This window comes from Carassius auratus, chromosome 40, assembly GCF_003368295.1.
Source record: "Carassius auratus strain Wakin chromosome 40, ASM336829v1, whole genome shotgun sequence".
In the NCBI taxonomy this organism is placed as follows: domain Eukaryota; kingdom Metazoa; phylum Chordata; class Actinopteri; order Cypriniformes; family Cyprinidae; genus Carassius; species Carassius auratus.
The window spans coordinates 12,739,492-12,762,168 of record NC_039282.1 but is presented as its reverse complement, the minus strand read 5'-3'; the positions used below and the strand labels follow the sequence as shown (position 1 = coordinate 12,762,168).

Genomic DNA, 22,677 nt, shown 5'->3' with positions numbered 1-22,677 from the left:
CATTTACCAGATAATTCCATCCAAAGTCACTTTCAAATGAGAAAGAGCACAAGCAATTTATTATACAAAAGCGAGTAATATTAACAGAACTGCAATAATCTTGATTTAATTCACCTTAATTCATGATTTAATGAAAATGCTGTGTACAACTCCAGTTGTCTTTAACTGCTTTCTAGAAATGGCACCATTCCACTCATGCCTCAAGTCTCTTTTAATTTAGCATTAATCTTAATCAAAATCTAAGGCTTATTGCAGGTGCACAAGAAGAAGAATGCAATATCAGAACGGCCAAGTGTGACATTGTATAAATGTCATGTGTTAGTATGCCTTGGAGATGGAAGAGCAAGTGTGAAGTGCTTATACTTGTTGACATTTAAGCCGACAGATATTTTGAGCATTTCTTCTTGATTGGGGAGCGTACCTGGATGAGATTCTTAAAATTGCTTTCAGGTGTCAGAAATGTAATCACAAAGGGAGAAAATCAAATTTGATGTGGGTTTTGCATTTAATCATTGTTCAGAGAATCTCAGGCTAGTTTGGGGCATTCTTTTAATCTCTCTCAAATAGCCAAGTATCACTCAGAGCAATGTTTGCATAGAAACATGTAAGTTACCTCAAAATTCCAATTTCATTTGACATTTGATAAATATTTAGTTTATAAATGAGTGTTATTATAACCCCTGCCTGGCTCTGACAGACGAACACAGATCTTCTAAGGATTTAAATTTTTTCCTTCCCTTTTTGATGTCAAATTTAAAATGACACTTTTGTTTTATAGTAAACCAAGACTAAATAGATTTTTACTATTTATGAAGAAAAATGTGAGGAATGCTTGTCCATGCAAATCTTGCTGACATGATGCTGTGGTATTTGGCGGTCGCTAGGGTGTTGTGACTGGTTGCTAGGGTCAAAATAACCCACTGCTAAGTTTCTGTGATATTCTAAATATGGCTTGGGTCCTTTCTTTAAGCCTATGGGATCAGTCAGATACATAATGAAAATTATTAGCAACAAAGAAGGAATGGGATTGTATACTAAATAATACAGCATTTGCATGTACATCTATATTAGAATGATACAAAATTTCACAAAAATGAATAAACCTCATCTGACTTTTGGTTCATGTTATGATAGTGGTAAAAAATGGAAATCTCATAGACACGGTCATAGGCGTTGATGCCAGAAGTTGTGGTCCATCTTGTGTGTGTGTGTGTTCTTTAGAGCAGATATTTACAGGAACCCCCTCGCACAGATACACTCTCCCTCTCCAGACAGTTGCTATGGTTATATCAAAGCTCAGCCACAAACTTTGATCAATTATTAACCGTGATAGAGCGAGACCAAGGTAGAGAGAGGGAGAGAGAGACCGATGCCCTGATGAGACATTTGTGCTTTCCGTTTTAATTGGCATCTGTTGTATCCAGATTGTAACGAGAAGGATTTCCATACCCAAAATGCATGCTTTATTCATTCTCATCTGGGTTCAGGGATGCATTACCGCAGCTTAGAAATAACAAACCAACACTTGCAAGTTAATGTGAGCTAGAACAGCAGATAAAGACTCATTCATGGTCTGAGTCATGGGAAGACGTGTTTTGATTGGATGAGACAGTTAGCATTTGAATCTGTATAGTAAACAATGTTGAAGCTAGAGATCTGGCTCGCTTAAATCTATGGAAGTAGAATTAAAATGAATTATAATTTCATGTGTACTTGTTTGGTTTTTATCTAGAATAGAAAAGATTGTCAGTTTGAAATGGCATGACAAAGCTTTGTTTGATAGTATGAAAAAATGTAGATACACTTTAGTGGAGTACTTACAATAATATGCAAATAATATACTTTCAAATAAATATATTTAATAATAATATATATATATATATATATATATATATATATATATATATATATATATATATATATATATATATATATATATATATATATATATATATATATTTAATTATATATAATATATATAAGAGTATGTAATGTTTTCAGACATTAAATTCCAGGGTAACTGCAATTAAATAAAAAAGTATTATTTTAATTAACATTAGATACAGTCAGTGTAACTTCTTTTGACCCACTTAAGTCCGACTTAAGTTTTTAAGTCTTTATATGTAATTTCACCATATGTAATGTACCAACAAGCATTTATAATTAACTAAAATATATATAAATGTAATTTCCCCTGGAACTTGACGTTGCAGTTTAGTACATTTAAAATATATTAACTATAATATTGAATAACAATCCACAGGTATAAAATTATAGTACTTTACATCTGTGTTTGTCAACATCATCAAAATAAGTTTAATAAGTTTCAGTGCGAACTGAAGTGTGTTAAGAAAAAAAAAAAAAAAACTATCTTAAAGTACATTTAATTATACATTTAAGAGTTAAGAGACCCAACAAAACCAAAATTTTCCTTGAGTCCAACAGCTGTGAGAGGAGCATTTCTGACTGTCATTGTTTTTGAGACCAGCACTGTGTCATTTAATTCTAACTTCAACAAAAAATAAAAGCATGCATGTCTCTCCTAATTAAGTGTTTCTGCTGATCTTTACCAAGGGTATTATTTCAGTGTGACTGCATCTGTGTTGTGTGAGCAGTCACCCCTCATTTGTGAATCCCTTCCTGTTGTATTTGTCACACTGAACTGTAGCATCATTATTTACAGCTTAATTTTTTTTTTCTGAACTATGAGAAACTGTATTTCTGTGCTGATTCCATTGATCCTTTATTGATTATGACATGCTCAGGTGAAGCTTTTACATCCTGCAAGCTTCAGTTAACATTTTCAAAGGTGGTAGGTTATTTTTGATTCGTCTTGATGTTGTTTTTCTCTTTTCTTCAGTGTGATCCAGGAGAGGCCACTAAACTGCTGTATGACTTGCTGTACACCGAGCCTATAAAGATCGTCTTGATGCCGGGCTGCAGCTCTGTGTCTACGCTGGTGGCTGAGGCAGCACGCATGTGGAACCTTATAGTGGTGTGTCTGCTATGAATACATTTCTGTCTGAACTCATTATATCTGTATCGTTGATCATTGGTTTCTCCATTCACCTGGATTTGACAGTAGAACATTATAGAGTTTTGTATTGGGAAATTTGCACTTTTTTCCCCCCAGATTTGGAAGATACAAGGTAAAAAGATTATAATCTGTAATTGTGAGGGAGATATAAACTCCCAATTTTGAGATGCCTTGTGATATATATACTTAAAATGGTGAGAAATAAAAAAACCTTTTAATTTTATATTAAGCGGTGGAAACAGAATTGCGTGAAACAAAGTGAATTGTCATGTAAACTTTTAAAGGTCAGAATTTTTAGATAAAAAGTCACAAAATACCTTTTTTATTTTATTTTATAGCTTCCATATACATTCCGGATTAAACTGATTAAAATAGGAAAAATGATAAAAACAGCCTTAACTGCAACCAGATTTGAGATTTTGATGCAAAAGTGCTACACAAAACAAGCATCTCTGTGTTCTGGATCCGGGAACAAAATTAATTTGGACTTGTGATCTTATTGCCTTGCTGTAGTTGACACTTGAAAAAGTTGACAAATTAAATCTGTCAAAAGAGGCTCTCAAGGAAGTATGAGAAACTAATGAGAAAGCGTGAAAGTGGAAATGGAATAAAATACACGAGATACCCTTAGCAATTTGACAGAATTAATTTTTCCACTTATTTTTTTCAATCTTTTGGTATCCACCGTGGTTAGCAGCGATGTGGAAAGTAATGTTCTCAACACTGACTTTGTTCTCATCAGATGACTTTACTTATGTGAAAAAAGTTTGCTGAAATAATTTTGAAAAAGTTGAAAAAATCTATAAGACTTCAGTTACTTTTTTGACAGATGGGTTTGTGCTTATGACAGAGATGCTCATAAAAAATATTTAACTGTTTATACATGACAGTGTAGGCAAATCAACCCTTGTAAAAAATAATTACATTTTAGCATACTTTAAAAAAAGAAATAGTATACTTAAGAATATACTTAAGTGCTAACTAAATATAATGTTTTCTGTCACTTTAATGCAAGTTAAATGTAATTAAATGAAAATATATTATAGTTTAAATTTGATTAAATTAAATTATCTGAACTTTAGAGTGCATTGTTGATCTTTATACAGTATGTATACAGTATTTGTGTAATTTCTGAGTTGTGTCCTGATATATGACAAACACACACACACACACACACACGCACACACACACACACACACACACACACACAGTGTTGTATAAAGTACCTGAAAGTCATCCTCAAGTAAAAGTGCAGATATCTTACCAGAAAATGACTTCGGTAGAAGTGGAAGTCACTGTGTAATATAGTACTTGAGTAAAAGTCTTACAGTATGTATATATTATTCAACATACAATTGTGATTACTGATATTTGAAATACTATAAAACATTAAAGAAGAAAATAGTCGAAATGTGAAATTAAAACCGTCAGTAGGTGACAGCAAGTGAATGTTATTGAGATTCAAGCGATTCATTCAAACGGCTGATTCATGCAGAAACAAAGCAACAAAGTGAATCACTGATTCATTTATTCAACTGATTCATTCAAAAAGCTGATTTATTCATTAAGTAAAACACCGTCCATTACTCAGAGAAGCAAAACAGTGCTGTGATATTTATTTGCAAATATTGTTGTTTGCAAAATTTAGCAAAAACAGGCAATATTATGTCTAAAATGTCACTTATTTTTTTATTAAATGTGTTCATGCATCTGCAGAAAAAGTAATCTTTGTGTGAAATATATTAAGTCAACTAGGCCTACATTAAATTATATAATACATTTCCTTCTATTGAACAACACTGGATGTAGAAACAGATTGGCTTATTTATTCAGGTTTCTGGCTTCACTTCGTTGACATTTACCCTTTTTCCAGTGTGTGCAGAAATCAGACTCATATTTTTGCATTGTTTTTGCTTTGCGTTTCGTTCTTTTCAGGGTTATCAAATAAGGTCATCCATATCCAGCTGAGTAAATCTTTCCAGCATGCTCTCTCTGTAAATCCACCTTTTTAACTACTGTCTCCCTTTCTCTCTGTCTCTCTGTAGTTTTCATACGGCTCCAGTTCTCCAGCTTTATCCAACCGCCAGCGCTTTCCCACTTTCTTCCGTACGCACCCGTCAGCAACTCTGCATAATCCCACACGTGTGCGGCTCTTCCAGAAGTGGGGATGGACCAAGATTGCCACCATCCAACAGACCACTGAAGTTTTTACCTCAGTCAGTCCAACATACAGAACTTTCTGTCTTATTTACCTTACTCCATATACTCTAGTCATGCTGTGGTTTTCCTATTGCGACCAGGTATTAAGATTTGTGTGTGTGTGTGTGTGTGTGTGTGCGTGTTCTGGTGCCAGATAAGTTTTTAGGGTTGATACCTCCCTCCTATTGAAAATACAAATACAATTGCATCTTACCACTTTAAATAGATACTTTAAGATACTTTGCAGAAACTGCAAAAATCCACAAAAATTAACACAGAACGCCCATTTGGTTTTTAGTGACTTGACGTGCTCAGAAGAAGGAAGTAGAATAGATAGGCCCAGTGTTATTACTAAACACCCTAATATTCATTGACCACCCAAAGAACTAATAATGAAGAGAAAATGTATTAAAATCCATCCCTACAGCTCTGCATGTCCTATCATTAAAAAATGATCTTCACAATTTTTAAGGCGCATATAATATAGTCCAGGCTTTTGCAAAGCCTTTGCATTTCACATGCAAAGATGTCATAAACTCACAGCAAAAAAAAAAAGAAAAACGGCATAAAATTGGTAAAGGTCACTAATAGGATGGAAATGGAAAATGGTCATAAAACCTAAATTATGGCCGTGTTTGTGCAAAAAAACTTTGATGAATGCTATAAGTGATCTTCAGGGGAATATTAAATGTAAAGAAAAAAAAAACAATTATGCGACCCCTTTAAAGGAAATAATTTTCCAGAAAAGTGGTTTCCTGTGTGTCTTAAAACTGTTAGTGAGCTTAGCTGCCCCTTTACTCTAAGGTTAATGCCTCAGAGTGAATGGTAAGACCGTTGTTGATTATTCTCTCCTTATGTGATGAAAGACTTTTAAAGTCGTTTTTCTTCATGTTGGCTGCTAGGAATATTGACCAAGTCATAAATCTCTCATGCATCGATGCAATATTGAGCTAGTGTAATTCCGCTAGGCTAATGATCCCCCCCCCCCCATCTCTTCACCAGCAATAATCTCTTTTTCTCATTTACTTTCATCCCAGTCCTTCTCTCCTGTTCACATCCTCTTTCTTTCTCCATATTCCTCCATTCATTGATGTCGGGTGTCTCATTGGCACCTTTTCAAAAATACGCTGCCTCATTGCCTTCCATGGAACTTCATAAATTAATGATTTGCAGATCACCATCTTTTTTCCATCTACCTGTTTTCTTTTTTATATTTCCTTTACTTTGTCTTTTTTTTTTACTTTGGTCTTCTGCGCTTTGACCATTCATCTCCCTTTGTTCTTCTCTTTCATTCGCTCCTTGATCTTTTCATGTGTGCTCTTCCTGTCTGTCCTCCGCTCTCCACAAACCTCACTCCTGTCCTGTCACTCCTGCTGTCTCACCGCTCTCTCTTTCTCTCTCCAGACTTTGGATGATCTGGAGGAGCGTGTGAAGGAGGCCGGCATCGAGATAAGCGTTAGACAGAGCTTCCTCACGGATCCCGCGGTGGCTGTCAAAAACCTGAAGGTGCTTTGATGAAAAATTCACCAGCCACTCACTTCCTCTCCTCAGCCTGTGTCGGGTAGCTAGCATGAAAACTTATATGAAATAAATCAACACTCAGAAGAATCGGTCTCCCCTGTCAGATCAAGTGATGGTTTGGATACTATCTCGGTGGCCACTGACAGTTATTATTGAATAGATAGCATTTTTAATTGTAAAATTATATTGCATAAAGAACTCATGGGACTGTCTTTTTAAATGGTTGGCTTAAAATATCTTTGCATATGTCTCGTCTTATACTATTCAGCCTTAAACTTTTTTAAAGGTCATGTGCATGATTTTTCAATGCTAAATACCTTTTCCTTTCACATCTTATTATGCAGAGACAAGGAATCCTTGAAAATGTTTAGCAAAGCTTTTTGAAAATGATAATTATTTTTGCAATTCCATTTGGTTCCACTAATGTTGCAGAAATTACACACTTCACCTTTAAAAAATGTCACAAACAGAGTTAATAAAGCAATAAGTGTTCTTAGAAATGGTTAAATCACTGTAACCCACATACTCATGTGCCTTATTTCTTTTATATAGTAATGTTCCAAAGAAAGTCATATTTATAATAAATAATTATTAGAATAAAAAAATGATCCTAGCAAGTAATGTAGTTCATTATCTGTAGGCTGTTTGGAGTTACCAATACACAAAGCAGCATTTACTTGCAGCTGATCAAATCATAATTTATATAGTTATAATATAATTATAATAAATATTATTTAATATTATTAATGTTATATAGTAATTATTAATTTAATATGTATATTTAATATTTTCAATATCTTATCGAAAGCATAGCATTTATTTTACTTGGATCTATGAGTTTCATAATTTGTGTTAGTATAAATTTAAGCCAACAAATCATGGTAAAGTCATTATAAATAATAAATCATGTGTTGTCACTAGCTGTGTTTCCATTCGTGCTGCGAATTTAATCTATGCAAGAATATCAGATTATTGTGCAAACAATGTATCCATAAAGCCTTGCGTCTTCAAGAGAACAAAATAGTCACTTCCAAGGAAAATGGTGAAAAATATATTTTATGCTGGTCACATTCACATATTTGAATGCTAATTTTGGGATTTTGAATAAAACACTGAATGTAAATCATGCTTAGTGATACTTTACGACGTCACATTGTGTGATGATTCTCTGTCTTGTTTTCTTTTCTCTTATACGTCTCCAGCGTCAAGATGCAAGAATCATAGTCGGCCTCTTTTACGAGACTGAAGCCAGAAAGGTGTTTTGTGAGGCAAGTGACAATTACAGTTCTTTTTACATCTGAGCTGTCAATTTATTTATATCAATTCCACACTATTCTACTCAGCTTGAGTTAACTCACTGGGGTTTAACAGAGATTAAAATATTGAATAAGATTATTGCTTAAGCACAAACCTTCCAAACATGGTTTCATCTTTGGCAGGTCTTCAAAGAGAAACTCTATGGTAAGAAGTATGTTTGGTTCCTCATCGGCTGGTATGCAGACAACTGGTTTAAGATCAAAGATCCAGCCATCAATTGCACAGTGGAGAACATGACGGAAGCCGTGGAAGGGCACGTCACCACTGAAATCGTAATGCTAAACCCAGAGACCGTCCGCGGTGCCTCCAACCTGGTGAGTGGCTCTTAAAGTGATAGTTCACCCAAAAATGCAGTGTTGAGTATTTTTTATGATATATTTATGCACTTTATATTAATTCAAAATCTTGAATTCACTGCCATTATAAAGCTTGTAAGAGTCAGGACATTCTTTAATATATCTCTGATTGTATTCGTCTGAAAGAAGAAAGTCATATACACCTAGTAATTTTCAGTTTTGGTGAACTATCCCTTTAAGACTAATTCATATTGACAATATACTGACAATAGATGATGCTTACATAAAAACAGTCCATAAATATTTCATGATGAGATCATAAATCCTTTAAAAACCATCCACAGACCTCCCAAGAGTTCCTGGCCCAGCTGATGTCACGTCTCGGGGGGAAGAACCCAGAAGAAACGGGTGGATTTCAGGAAGCTCCGCTGGCGTATGATGCTGTGTGGGCTCTTGCACTGGCCCTCAATAAAACGGTGGCCCCCCTTAGGGCCAAAGGCTGGACATTGGAGGACTTCAACTACAACAACAAGGAAATCACTGCTGAGATTTACCGAGCCCTCAACACCAGCTCGTTTGAAGGAGTGTCTGTGAGTTGATGAAAAATAGCTGTCAAATAACACTGAGATAAAATACTCCAGAAGATAGTTTCCCAGACTTGTCAGAGAGTCTTAAAATCGCAGAGACATCGTCAGTCTCAGATGAGCACATTTTTTTGATAAAAATGAATCTTGAGTTCCAATTCATTATAGGATGATTCAGTCTTTATTTTCCCTTGATTTTTGCCATTTATATTTCTGTTTTTATGATGAGTCACAAATGGATTTCTTAAATGATGATTTTGTATTGATGTAACATCTTTAACTGTTTCTATTTATTCATTTGTGTCTTGTAGGGTCATGTCGTGTTTGATGCTCAAGGTTCACGTATGGCCTGGACTCTCATTGAGCAACTACAAGGTACAAACAAAACTGAAAAACCGATGTAGAAGATAATGATAACAGTATTGCACTTAAATGCATTTTTAAGGATCACATTCTACATTTTTGTGGTATTGTATATTTGTCTGTTCTGTTGACTGTTCACTTATGATGCTAATACAATTTTCTTGTCCCGAATAAACAGTAAACATATGCATTTTTTATGTGAAAATGATACGACAGTTTTTTCAAAGATTATGATTGTAACAACCATGACGGCATTTCATCCACACAATTCTGCTTTTAGAAATAAAGAATTCTTATGTTTTATATTCTTATACTTATTCACATATATTTTATATATATATATATATATATATATTTTAAAACTTGGATAATCCAAATAGTAGTAACTGTTAGTAAACAACACGCAAAAAAGATCACATTCTCCTACTGTATGATGCATGGACATTATTAGTAGACAAATTAAACTAGTGAAAGTGTGAAAAGTGACTTTATTTTAGAAATAACATTCCTAAAACAAAGTTTCTTAAAGTCCACATGGTCTAAACTGCCTGTAGTTAAAGAAAAGCCCATCTATCCTATTTCCTCCTTATTGCTTCAATGTGTCTGCGGTCGTATTTTAGTGTTAAAGATATCTGAATGCCCCATATTTCTGGATTTGTTTCAATGAATGGTCTGAACTGGTGAGAGAGTCTAATTTTTGTGTTGTGAAAGTTCGTCTACATAGTACATCAAAGTCTTTGATTTCCAAAAGAGCAAAGTTTTTCTACAATATGTTCCCTTTCAGATTAACTTTGATCAATGCAGTCTAATTTTTTTTTTTAAATCTTTGACCCATTGATGCAGCTCTAAATCGACTACTTTTTCAGATTTGCAGAGTCAGGCTTCTGTTGAAGCTTTTATTGCAGTGCTTCGTGCTAGCAAGTTTTCTTAAAGTGACCTTTAGTTGACACACTGTTAATTAGATGCTATATTTACACAAGAAAACTTTTAATACAAGCTTTTAAAGTATCATTACATTGTTCATTTTGTCTATAGTACCAAATTCATTCATGGACAGATGAGGGTCTCTTTGTTTCGGGCCGAGGCTGAAGAAGATGTCCGCATGAGAACTGGTTTCATATACACTTTTCTTACAGGCTTTTCTCATTTTTCATTTAACTTCTTGCTTTTTTCCCTCAGGTGGGAGCTACAAGAAGATTGGATACTATGACAGCACAAAAGGCAACCTGTCCTGGTACGGAAACGACAAATGGATCGGTAAGAGAAACCAGCCTTTTTTCTGCTCCTCAAGACAGCTCTGTCCATTCCACTCCTGTCACCTTTCACAGCCGCACTCAGCCCGTCGAGATTGAGGCTTAGCAGTATTGATTTCTGTTAGCTCAACAAAGCCCTGTCGCGCTCTTTAATACATCGCTAACAATTAGCTGTCCTTCCTGCCTGAGGAGGCCGTACAGGCCCAGGGGAGCGGAGGAGTGGAGCGCGGTGCCGTTCACGGCTCAATCTGACCTTTGTGCAGCTCTGTGAATTTTCTCGATTGACAAACCAGTATTGATGAAAGAGATGTAAGGCGCAGAGCGGATCAAATGAAAATGTGTGATGATGCTCACCGATAAATGGGAAAGTAACAACGTGTAGGAAAGAGTGTGAAATTGAAAAAGTAATTTAATCTTCTTGTGGAATGGTAAACCAAGGTTTTGTTCAGACAGGACACAAAAAAGCAATTTTTTGACATCTTCGACTCCGATCCATTAAGCAGTTTGCAGTCTGGAACAAAGGATCATAGTGGGACCCCTATATATAGATATGTGTACACACACACACCACCGGTCATAAGTTTGGGATCAGTAAGACTTGTAATGTTTTTTAAAGAAGTCTCTTATGCTCATAAAGGATGAATTTATTTGATCAAAAATACTGAAAAAAAAGTCATCTTGCAAAATGTTATTACAATATAAAATGCTGGTTTCTATTTTAATATCTTTTAAAATCTAATTTATTTCTTTGATGAAAAGCTGAATTTCCATCAGCCATTACTCCAGTCTAAAGTGTCACATTTAAGAAATCATTCTAAAATGCTGATTTATTATCAATGCTGGCAACGGTTGTGCTGCCACATATTTTTTTTTGGAAACTGCATTCCTTTTTTCAGGATTCTTTGATGAATAAAAAGTTAAAAAGAACAGCATTTATTCAAAATATAAATATTTTCAAAAAAAAAATATAACCATTTGCTGTCACTTCTTAACAATTTAACACATCCTTGCTGAATAAAAGTTTTAATTTCTTTTAACAACAACAACAAAAAAGAAAGATAAAAATTTACTGACCCCAAACTTTTGAACAGTAGTGTATATTGTTAGAACTATTTTTTTTTAAATAAATGCTCTTCTTTTTAACTTTTATTCATCAAAGGATCCTGAGAAAAAGTATCACGTTCCAAAAAAATATTAAGCACTAATAAAAAAATCAGCTTATTAGAATGATTTCTGAAGATCATGTGACACTGAAGACTGGAGTAATGATGCTGAAAATTCAGCTTTGCATTACAGGAATGAATTCGATTTTGATGTATATTAAAATAGAAAAATGTTATTTCATTTTTTATATATATATATATATATATATATATATATATATATATATATATATATATATATATATATATATATATATATATATATATATATATATATATATATATATATATGAACTGCATGTTGCTGAAGGAGGTTCTGATAAACATTTGCATTCATCCTGCCATGTATCTGTATAAGACCCACTCCCCAAAAAAATCCCCCAAATCATGACACTTCCTCCTCTACATTTCACATCATTCTTTACCCACTCTGGGTTCATTCTTTCCCCAGTTTAATGCCAAACAAAATGTTTCCCATCAGACCCAAATAAATTTTACTTGCTTTCATCACTAAAGTGAACTTTGGACCAGTCCTCCTCTCTCCGCACAACATGCTTCTTAGCAAGGGTGAGCCTAGCCTTTTGATTATCTCTGCTGATGAGAAGTATCTTCAGTCTGACTTCTCTTAATCGTGCCAAGACAGATCCTCACCCTGTTCAGCGTTGAACTGACGAGTACTGTAATTGCAGCTGCAGTGTTGAATTGATTCCCCATTGAGTCTCCACATTACCCTGTCCTCCTCTCATGCATTTGTCTTATGTGGGCGACTAGCCTTTTTGAGAGACTTGAATTAGTTTCATTGTAAGGATGCAATATTTGAGAAATCACAGATTTGGAATGACAAACTTCTCTTGCAGTGGCTGAAAGTGTCATCCCATTAGCCTTCATCTGGACAACCTCCTGTCACAGGGTTTCAGTCACCTTACAGTGATCTGCCATCTTACAATCTCAGTGTAAATTAGAGGAATTCTGTCAGTTAAAGGGGTCATATGATGCGATTTCAAGTTTTCCTTTCTCTTTGGAGTGTTACAAGCTGTTCGTGAATAGATAAGAGCCACAAAAAAGTGCAAAGACTACAGTCTCAAACCAAAAGAGATATTCTTTATAAAAGTTAAGACTCGTCCATGCCCTCCTAAAACGCCTTGTTTAAAAACGCCCCCACGTCTACGTCACTTTGTGGGAAGATTTTCATAACGCCACATGCCAAATGTTCACGCAAAGAAAGAATGCGTAACATTTATACTCGCTGTTGCCGCCAGAGCCATGTTTTGGAGACCCTGTTTCTTTGTGAAATCGAAAATACTTGAAATCAGTGGATAAGTTGTATTTACAACACTGTTCCAGAACTGTTCAACCCAAATATTCAGATGTGTGCAGCACAAACGCAAGTTTTGAGCAGTGTAGCACTTATTGTTTGTCGTTTCTCTAAACACAAATGCAGATATGGTTTTATGTTTACGTGAGTCGCGATGCAATGCAGCGCAACACGTAAAAAGACAGTTTAGGTCATTATAATCCATAATTATGTTCCCACTGGATGCAACAAATGGCTCACTTGTAACAGGTTTTGTTTTTGTGTTATCACGCAGGTGCTCTGACCGGGATACGCATTACAGTATGTTAAAGGACGTAACATTTCCATTACACACTTGGGGAAAACATTCCACATTCTGTACATTATTGTTGCTCCTCTATGCCCCCGCCTTTCTTAAATGGATCAATTTTTAAAAAGCTCATTGTTCTGAAAAGTGAGGTGTGTTCTGATTGGCCAGCTATTCAGTGCATTGTGATTGGCTGAATACCTCAAGTGTGTGACGAAAATGTTACACTCTTTAACACACTATAATGCCGTGTCGCTCATAATGGAAGCGACATGGTCGCGACATGCATGCGGTGCAACGCGCTGATTTTTTCCAGGCGCATCCGCAACGCATCGAGTTCAAAACATTTAGATTTTTTGCATATAGCAGAAAGCTTTCTGCTAGTTTTCATGTCACAGCTCAGGTAACAGCAACTACAATTTAAAACGTGATTTTAATAACACTTTTGGAAATATGTCTGCATCTGAAAGATCAGATTAGATGAAATACTCCTCCCCCCCCTCATTTGGGATGCTGTGTGACTGTAACGTCACACAAAGTGCAGTTTCTGTGAATGAATTCACTTATTTATGCTCACAACTGTGTACTGAATGAGCAAACGGGTGAGTGGTTTCACACTCAGCATATGCATGAATGTGTAAATACCACAGAAATGCATCTAACACTAATATTGTGTCATGTGCCTCCTGAATTTATTTCCAATTTTCCACCATCTTTGGCCAGTCAGTCCTAACAAAACCGTGTGAAGAAAACAAAAGAAACATTTTAGTTTTAAAAGTGTCCTGTCAGGTGTAATGTATTCCCTTAGAATAGCTGCAGGGAAAAAAAATCACAGTTGTCGCTCAGCTTGCTCCTTTTTCTACATGGATGCTGGGAGACTATTCTAGTGAATCATTTACAAAAGCACCAATCGGTGCCTTCCTTATTACCCCACAAATTGGTTTTCTGCCAAGAGATGGGAATTGAATTGCCACCACCAAAATCCTGTATTTTCTCACCCAAGAGATATAGAGGCGATTATTTGCTGGATTTGCCCAGTCCTCTTCTGTGACTCATTCTTGATTTAGGCTCTAATCAGTCCTTCATGCTGTGATCCCATTGAGTGGATTCCACCAGCGTGACGGTAACAAAGCAGCGCTGCCCTACATTAGACGAGTAATGACCTCACACTTTTGAATGGCTACAAGGTGAATATCAGTGCTGCAGGCAGAAGTTTTGGAAAAAGTGAAAGATTAATATAGATGTCAATGTCAGTTTATTGACTGAACAGTGCAATTTACTGTATTTGACAGGGTGATTACAGTGTTTCAAAATGCATTTTGATTTGCATGTTTCTGAAGGTTTTGAATATTATAAAAAGCACACAGGCATGGTCCTGTGAAGTCAGAGAGTGTGTTTAGATACTTCAGCCTTAGATAGATCTTTTTTCCTGTGAGAATGTCTATATTCTTTGAAGCAATCTCTCTCTCTCTCTCTCTCTCTCTCTATCTCTCTCTCTCTCTATATATATATATATATATACAGTCTATGGTTTGGGGTCAGTAGGGTTTTTTTTATTTTTTTATAATGAATAGTTTTATTTAGGGAGGATACGTTAAATTGATCAAAAGTGAAAGTGACTTGATATGTAGCCGAGAATAGAGTCCCATACTCACACCATGAACACACACAGAGCAGTGGGCAGCTGTTCTTATTGCAGGGAGCAGTTTGGGGGTTCGGTGTCTTGCTCAAGGGTCTCACCTCAGTCGTGGTATTGAAGGTGGAAGAGAGCGCTGTACATTCCCTCCCCCCACCTACAATCTCTGCCGGTACTGAGACTTGCATCTTTCACATTGTTGCAAAGAATAGAAAAATCTTATGCAAATATATGCTGTTATTTTGAACTCTCTATTTGCCAAAGAATCCTGGAAAAAATATACCATGGCTTTCACAAAAATATTCAGCTGTTTTCAATATTGATAATCACAAGAAATGCTTCTTGAGCAGCAAATCAGCATATTCGAATGACTTCTGAAGGGTCATGTGACCTGAAGACAGAAATAACTTATATATTCAAATATAAAAGTTATTTTAAATTTAACAGTATTTTTCTACATTTTTGATGTAATAAATGCAGCCTAGGAGAGCATACATATACATATATATATATATATATATATATATATACCTTAATGTAGATTTATATAAAAAAAAATAACATCAATTTTGTTATTTTTGTTCATGATACCTAATGTTAACAAATTGATTCTCTTTGTAAAGTGTAGCAGATTTTACCAGACACATTTAACATTTTCTTACAGTGGAAATTTCCAAACATATTGATCTCATGCAAGGTTCATAATCACACTAAGACATATAAAAAAAGTTCAATTTAAAACGAACGCTTGCTTCCTTTAATAACATCTGTGCACTGACTAAAAATAGAAAATAGTGATTCCACTCCTTCACTTTCTCTGCAGTAACTTCCTGTCACCAAAAGGGACTGCGAAAGGGCATAAAGCCAAAAAAACGCAGAAAAACAATTTGACTTAATATAAAATAATTTTTCTCACTCATTTGCAAATGCCAATTATGGCTATTTTCAGAAAAACTGAATTCTGAGTTATGACCTATTTATTCACGTCTTCGTCTTTCCTCCATGGTGAAAAGCGTTTTTCCAATTGAACCAAGTGGGTGAGATTCTCAAGCATTTGTGTGGTTTCTAATTTTTATTCAAATAAAAACTTAGCCTCTATAACATAGAACACAGGTCAGAACTCAAGATTGGTTTCTTTAGTCTTTTTGAGCCACATGGCAATGTCCGTGCTTTTCAACAATCTCTTGGTAGCTCCTGACAACCACTTTAGCATGACTTTCTCTTCCAAATCGCTGTGGAAACTGTTGTTAAGCCAGGTCTCCATAGCAACACCCTGTCCTGATTCTTAGATCAAGGACGACGGAAGGTTTACTGTGCGAATGCTTCAACTGACAGGACAGAGCTTTCTAACACACACACACACACACACACTTATCTCTCACAGCATTGCTGTCACATTGCAGTAGCAAATGTCAGGTGTCTCTCTTGACCCTTCAGTGTTCTGACATTCTGGAAAGTATCAACAAACATTGTGTCTGTCACTTTTGATGAACCCAAGGGCCAGCTGTCTTTCACGTCACACATGCCTCACGGTCAACTTTCAGTCCCTGGGAATGGAAATATTCATCATTCAGAGTTATATTGCTGCTAGTCGCTGTCATTTGTTTGTCTTTTTCAAATAGCTTTATACACACATGACAGCCATCATCACTGTAATTATTGTTCCCACAGGAATCCCGTTTTTGGTTATAATTATTGTGACAGATTGAATGGCGAGAGGCATAAATTCATGATTTTTGTCACAGTTCCAGGAAGAGTGATAACATTAGTGTGAGAAGTGATAACATGACACTTTTACTATGAGTTTAAATGGTGCGGTGAACTCTTTAGTTACTTCAGATTGACACAGTGAGCTAATTTAATACATAGTTAATAACATTAATTTACCTTGGATCAAATGTAGGCTCACTTACTGTTGTTTAGTTAGGAATGAGGGCTGACAGTTTTAATACACAGCATGAAGATTCAGATTCTTAAAACTAACGACATCAAAATTTGATTTCTGCACTTGAATTTGTTTCAATGGAATAAAAACTCTTGTCGGAATATTTATGCCTCGATATTAGTCTTCCTGCTCTCTTCCACTTTGATCTCCCGTCTTGTAAACCAAATGTCTTCGTGTTACAAGCCAATGTGTTCATACCAGATGCCATCCATTAAAAATCCCCCCAGATATATCAGACTTCTCATTTTGCAACATGTTGTTGTTGGAAAATTTTAACGGAGTCACAAATTTTTACACATTCCTTGTCCTTTGGATATTTGTTTATTCAATATTTTACCGTATTTGTGTATTCTTTGAGCTAGAAATAAAAGTGTAGCACTCACAGCTCTATTTAACGCGTCCTAAAACCTGTTTCTTAGAATTCTGCAGAGTTTCCTCCAAAACAAGCGCCGAAAGTGTGAAAAGTGTGAAAGGAGTCCGATTCCGTCTGGTCCTGCTAATGTGTGAATGTTGTGAGCTTCCTTTTCCCCTGACATTTTCCAGACACTTGTCATTTCAAACCTGCGTAGTGGCCTCATATCACAGAAAATTTTCCATTAATATTCTCTCCAAGTCATGTGTTTCTGAAGTCTGACAGCGCAGATGTAGCTTATGGCTCTCTGAACTAAGCTGGAATACTTTGCATGTGCTCTTTCAACTGTCAGTGAAATCAATCTCTGATTTTTTTCAGCATCTAGTGTCACTACATTGTGATCTACATGCTCTTATCTGCCGTTCCGTTTCTTTCAGTTTCTCTGATTTTCCCTGCCTGGTTTCTCTTTTGACAGGCCTTGGTCCTCCGGCAGACCAGACTAAGGTGATCGAAGAGTTCCGTTACCTTTCCCAGAAGCTCTTTGTGTCAGTGTCTGTCTTTGCCGGGCTGGGAATCCTTTTGGGCATAGTCTGCCTCTCCTTCAACATATACAACAGTAGCGTCAGGTCGGTGTGTTCAGAAGAATTCAAGTGATCTGAAGTGCTGTGAAATTTAGCAATCAGTGGTAATTTTATGATCATTTTGTGTTGGTCAGTATGTTAGCTCTGTCCATTTGAATTATTTTTATGGTAGCACACCTCCAATAAGCATGTATCATGTTTTATTTTATGTAATATTATTTTTGTTGACCTTGTTTGTTCGATGTAAAAAAAATAATCAAAGTTTATGGTTAATATGACAAGTTTGCCAGTGGAGTTGGAAGGTTCAAAAATACTTTATTCAAGAAATATTGCCTGAAAACGAGTCATTAAGACCATTTTCTTATTTTAAGAGGGATTCAATATTTTTACTTAAAAAGAAAAGCAGAGATAATTAAGAAATTGTTTGCAAAGGTGCATCACATTGTGGCTGGCACACAAACCGTTATGACTAAAATGAAATGATCGTGGATAAAGGTTTTAATAAAACCACAAGGAATCTGAACTGAAAGTTCTTATTTTAGAAGATAAAGGAAAATTAGATTTTTTTCACGATTTTCTGACTCCTTTAAATGCTCCCATGACTTTTACAAAATAAGATTTCAGCCCAGCATAAAATGTTTTGGGTTTCTCATTTTGATACAGTGTAATATATCTGTGGACTGAGTTCTAATCTGTTTTAACCCTTCTGACAGATACATTCAGAACTCTCAGCCCTATCTGAACAACATGACAGCAGTGGGATGTGTGCTGGCTTTAGCAGCTGTCTTTCCTCTGGGCATTGATGGCCTCCATGTTCATAGATCACAGTTCCCTGTGGTCTGCCAGGTAGTGTCACAAATGTTATACTCACATTTTTATTGCCGTTTCTTCTCATTCAGCCTTGACGTCTGCGAGATCTAGATAATAAAGATTTGTTATTAAAAAAATGAATGGCTGCTTTGGAGCTGAGCTCCCAAATCAACTCTTTCTCTCTCATAGTTTCGCCTGTGGCTGCTAGGACTGGGCTTCAGTTTAGCCTATGGCAGCATGTTCACCAAGATCTGGTGGGTTCACACCGTTTTCACCAAGAAAGATGAGAAAAAAGAGAAGAGGAAGGTAAATCGGTCTTCAGTGGCTAATGTGTCTTGCATTTAAAGGAATAGTTTTCCAAAACATCTGCCATTATTTTCTCATGTTGTTCCAAATCTGTATGATTTTCTTACCATCTTCACTCAGCTTCATAATATTTTAAACTGTTAAAATTATCATTATACAATTATTATATAAATGTGTAATAATTCATAATAATTGTAATATTATAATATTATAATATAATTATATAAAACAATATTTTTATGTAATATTTATAATAATGAATATATTAATGTTTTCAAATGATTAATCACAATCAATCACATTCAAGATAAAACTTTTTGTTTACAAAAATATTATTATGTGTATATATAATTACACACACATAAATTAGTATATATTCTGTATATATATACACACACACACACACACACACACACACACACACACACACATAATGAATATACACAGAATACACACACATATATTTTGTAGACAAAAACTTTTGTTTTGAATACAATAAATCGTGATGAATCATTTGACAGCATTCATATTAATATATATTATATATATATTGTTTAATATAATATTTTTCAAAAACTGTGGCAATATGTAAATATATTTTACCTGTGCTCCACAAGAACTAGTTTTGAATGACGTGTGGGTGAGTAAATGATGACAGAATTAAAATTTTGGGAAGAACTGAGAAATTAATTTAAAATAAATTACATTTGATTTAATTTAATTAGAATGATGACGGCTATAGACTTTGCATTTTTCAGTAACTCAGTAACTAAATAATTTTCAGATAATTCTGCAGAATCTGTAAATGTGAGGAATTCACTGTTATCTACTGCATATGAAAGAATCCTGCACCGCTGACTCTACAGCGTTAGATGAAGCTTCCCAGCATGAAATAGAGAAGAACCTCCCCCTCCTCTCGCATATTCTTGCAGAGAGAAGTTCTGTCCATTTCTTCCTTACTAAACACAAACACACTAATAGCATCTTGACACGTTGTGTTCACTCTGATCCCGTGTCCTAAAGCAATAAGACACGGCATTAGGGAAACCCTAAGACCTCATCAAACGACAACCAGATTACCCCGACTATGGAATATGTTTGAATATGGATGAGCATTAAACTTCTTTTATGGAAATCCGACCTTCAGGGGGCTTTATTATTCAAGTGCTCTGCACGACGAATCGAGATGACTTTCAACTCTCCCGATGCCCGTAATGGGGCAATTTGCCTAAGTGGTTCGACAGCTCTTGAAGAAAGTTCGGCGCTCAGGCTGAATGTGGCAGAAACGGGTGGCTCTGGGGTCATTTGACGTCTTCACGGTGATTAAAGGAGAGAGAGAGAGGAGAAAGTGTGCAGTGAAACTCGCTTCTATCCCGTTTTCCCAGTCTGATGGCCCGGAGGGAGCCTGCAGCCACAGATTAATGGATGGAATACGAACTGAAAATAACTCCATAACTGTAACACATGACTTTCTTCATGTTTGCTGATAATTGGCATTCTGCTTTCCTGTTAGCCACCATGCAGCGGAGTAAACACAATTGTAATGGTGTCAAAGCAATTCTGTCATTTACCTTGACAGGGAAGTAAACGTGTTATTCATGAACAGCACCTCAAATGCAGTGACTCTTAAAAATATTTCTGTCATTATTTATTCGACCCTCGTTTCATTCTAAACCCATATACTTCAACTATTGTTTCCTGTGAAACATAAAAGTAAAACTTTTTGAAGAACCATCTCTCGATATGCAATGACTTTCAAGCTAAAAAAAGAACAAATAAATCATCGTTAAAGAAGTTTACTGTATATGGTTTATATGCTGAATCTTAAGTCTACTGAAATCATACAATACTTTTAAAGTCATTGTTCACCGATAATTTTCATTGCTGCATGTTTTTGTAAGAATCATGTTTTCTCACACAAAGCCATCATAATGCTTTGTTGTGTTTTTAACCTTTTCTTCAGCTTTTTTTTTTTAACCATGCTGCTTTATCTTTTCTACTAATGCCTACGAACGGAGTTGAATGTGACAGATAAAATGACTATAAAATAATGACATTCATTTACTGAGATGTTCTCACAAGCTTCATGCAAAAACACAAGGAGTGTAATTCGATAAACGATACAAATGACCCTTATGAATCGATTAATTGGCAAATGACTTTTTTAACCCATTCTTGTTTAGTAAGACTTGGAAATCCAAAATATAATGATCCATTTTTATATGTTTTTGAAAGAAGTCTCTTATGCTTACCAAGACTGTATGTATTTGATCAGAAGTACAGTAATAGCAGTAATATTGTGAAATATTATTACGATTTAAATGAACTATGTTCTATTTTAATATGCTGTAAAATGTAATGTATTCCTATGATGGCGAAGCTGAATTTCAGCAACATTACTCCAGTCTTCACATGGCCCTTCAGAAATCGTTCTAATGTGCTGATTTGCTGCTCAAGAATTTAATGTTGAAAACAGTTGTGCTGCTCAATATTTTGTTGAAACTTTTTGGATGTTCAGATGAAAATGTGTAAAAATAAGACTCAAAAAACGTTCTCCTTTTGTCTTCCATGGAAAAAATGACGGTATACAGAGTCTACAATAATGTTTACAACTGCTGCAACCATGCATAATTGTAACTTTGTTTCTACCTTTACATTATAGCAGTCTATTGTTAGTGTCTTGATGCTTTGTGACTGTGTGTCATTGACTAATGATTATGGTCTTGTTATTTCGCCGCAGCACTTGGAGCCGTGGAAGCTATATGTGACTGTTGCAGTTCTGCTGGCTATTGATGTTCTCTCTCTGCTTATCTGGCAGATCATGGACCCTCTGCACATAACTGTGGAGGTGTGGTGACACTTCACTTTTTTTTCTTGTTGTTACTGTGAATTTTTTTGATGTGTTTCCTCTGAGATGCCTTGGAAATTTCTGCCGAGCAAGCTCATGGTAGTGGGTGTAAATGGTGAAGGATTGTAGTGCAATGCTCTGCTGCATTGACCTCAATCTCTGTCCTTTAAAGTGCTCTCGCTCACTCTCTTGTTTTCTCGCTCTAAGCAGAAGTTCACTAAAGAGGCTCCTAAAGAAGACCTGGATGTGTTGATTCAGCCTCTTCTCGAGCACTGCAGTTCAGAAAAGATGAACACGTGGCTTGGTAAGCATCAAGCTCTTACTCACCCTGTCCGGAGTCTTTTAATTCAGTATTTTTAATAAAAAACACTCTAATCATGAATATTAAACTTTGTTGTGAATACATCGTAATGCTAAAAAATAAACATGATTATTTGAATTTTTTTTGCTCCTGTGCGCCGTTAATTTGATTTATTTTATATATATCTTGGAGTTTAATTATCTATCCGGTTGCTTCGCGCTTTGCACTTCACTGTTACAAGTTGTTTCTGAAATTTAAATGAATAATTTGTTATATGCTCAAGAGTTTTTTTTCCGGTTCATTTTGTATTCCTCTCACCGTTTCACAACTCATTCTTTCCCTCTCTCACGATCGCTTTCTCGCACTTTTCCTCTTGCTCTGCCTTCCTATCAGAGCACCGCAGTGTAAAATTAAATTTTGTGGGTCAGTGCCCAGGTCTGGATCTCATAGCCTGACTCTCTCACACTGTACAGGAAGATAATATTACAGAGAGAGAGAGAGAAAAAAAACCTTCTCTGAACTCGAAACGAGATTAAACTCTTAATGTGACTCATTAGTCCCTCT

General features: G+C 35.5%; 1 protein-coding gene across 3 annotated transcripts in view; it reads left to right on the top strand.

Annotated features, from left to right (window-relative positions):
- LOC113058616 (gamma-aminobutyric acid type B receptor subunit 1) overlaps positions 1 to 22,677 on the top strand; it is a 48,577-nt gene that overhangs the window by 14,450 nt on the left and 11,450 nt on the right. For all 3 annotated transcript variants that reach the window (XM_026226661.1, XM_026226662.1, XM_026226660.1), the window contains 13 exons: positions 2,861 to 2,995; positions 5,083 to 5,253; positions 6,641 to 6,742; positions 7,960 to 8,025; positions 8,197 to 8,388; positions 8,715 to 8,960; positions 9,266 to 9,329; positions 10,497 to 10,574; positions 17,743 to 17,893; positions 18,562 to 18,694; positions 18,848 to 18,964; positions 21,705 to 21,812; positions 22,023 to 22,116. In XM_026226661.1, coding sequence (XP_026082446.1) covers positions 2,861 to 2,995; positions 5,083 to 5,253; positions 6,641 to 6,742; positions 7,960 to 8,025; positions 8,197 to 8,388; positions 8,715 to 8,960; positions 9,266 to 9,329; positions 10,497 to 10,574; positions 17,743 to 17,893; positions 18,562 to 18,694; positions 18,848 to 18,964; positions 21,705 to 21,812; positions 22,023 to 22,116 — 1,657 coding nt within the window. The remainder of the gene's footprint in view (positions 1 to 2,860; positions 2,996 to 5,082; positions 5,254 to 6,640; positions 6,743 to 7,959; positions 8,026 to 8,196; positions 8,389 to 8,714; positions 8,961 to 9,265; positions 9,330 to 10,496; positions 10,575 to 17,742; positions 17,894 to 18,561; positions 18,695 to 18,847; positions 18,965 to 21,704; positions 21,813 to 22,022; positions 22,117 to 22,677) is intronic.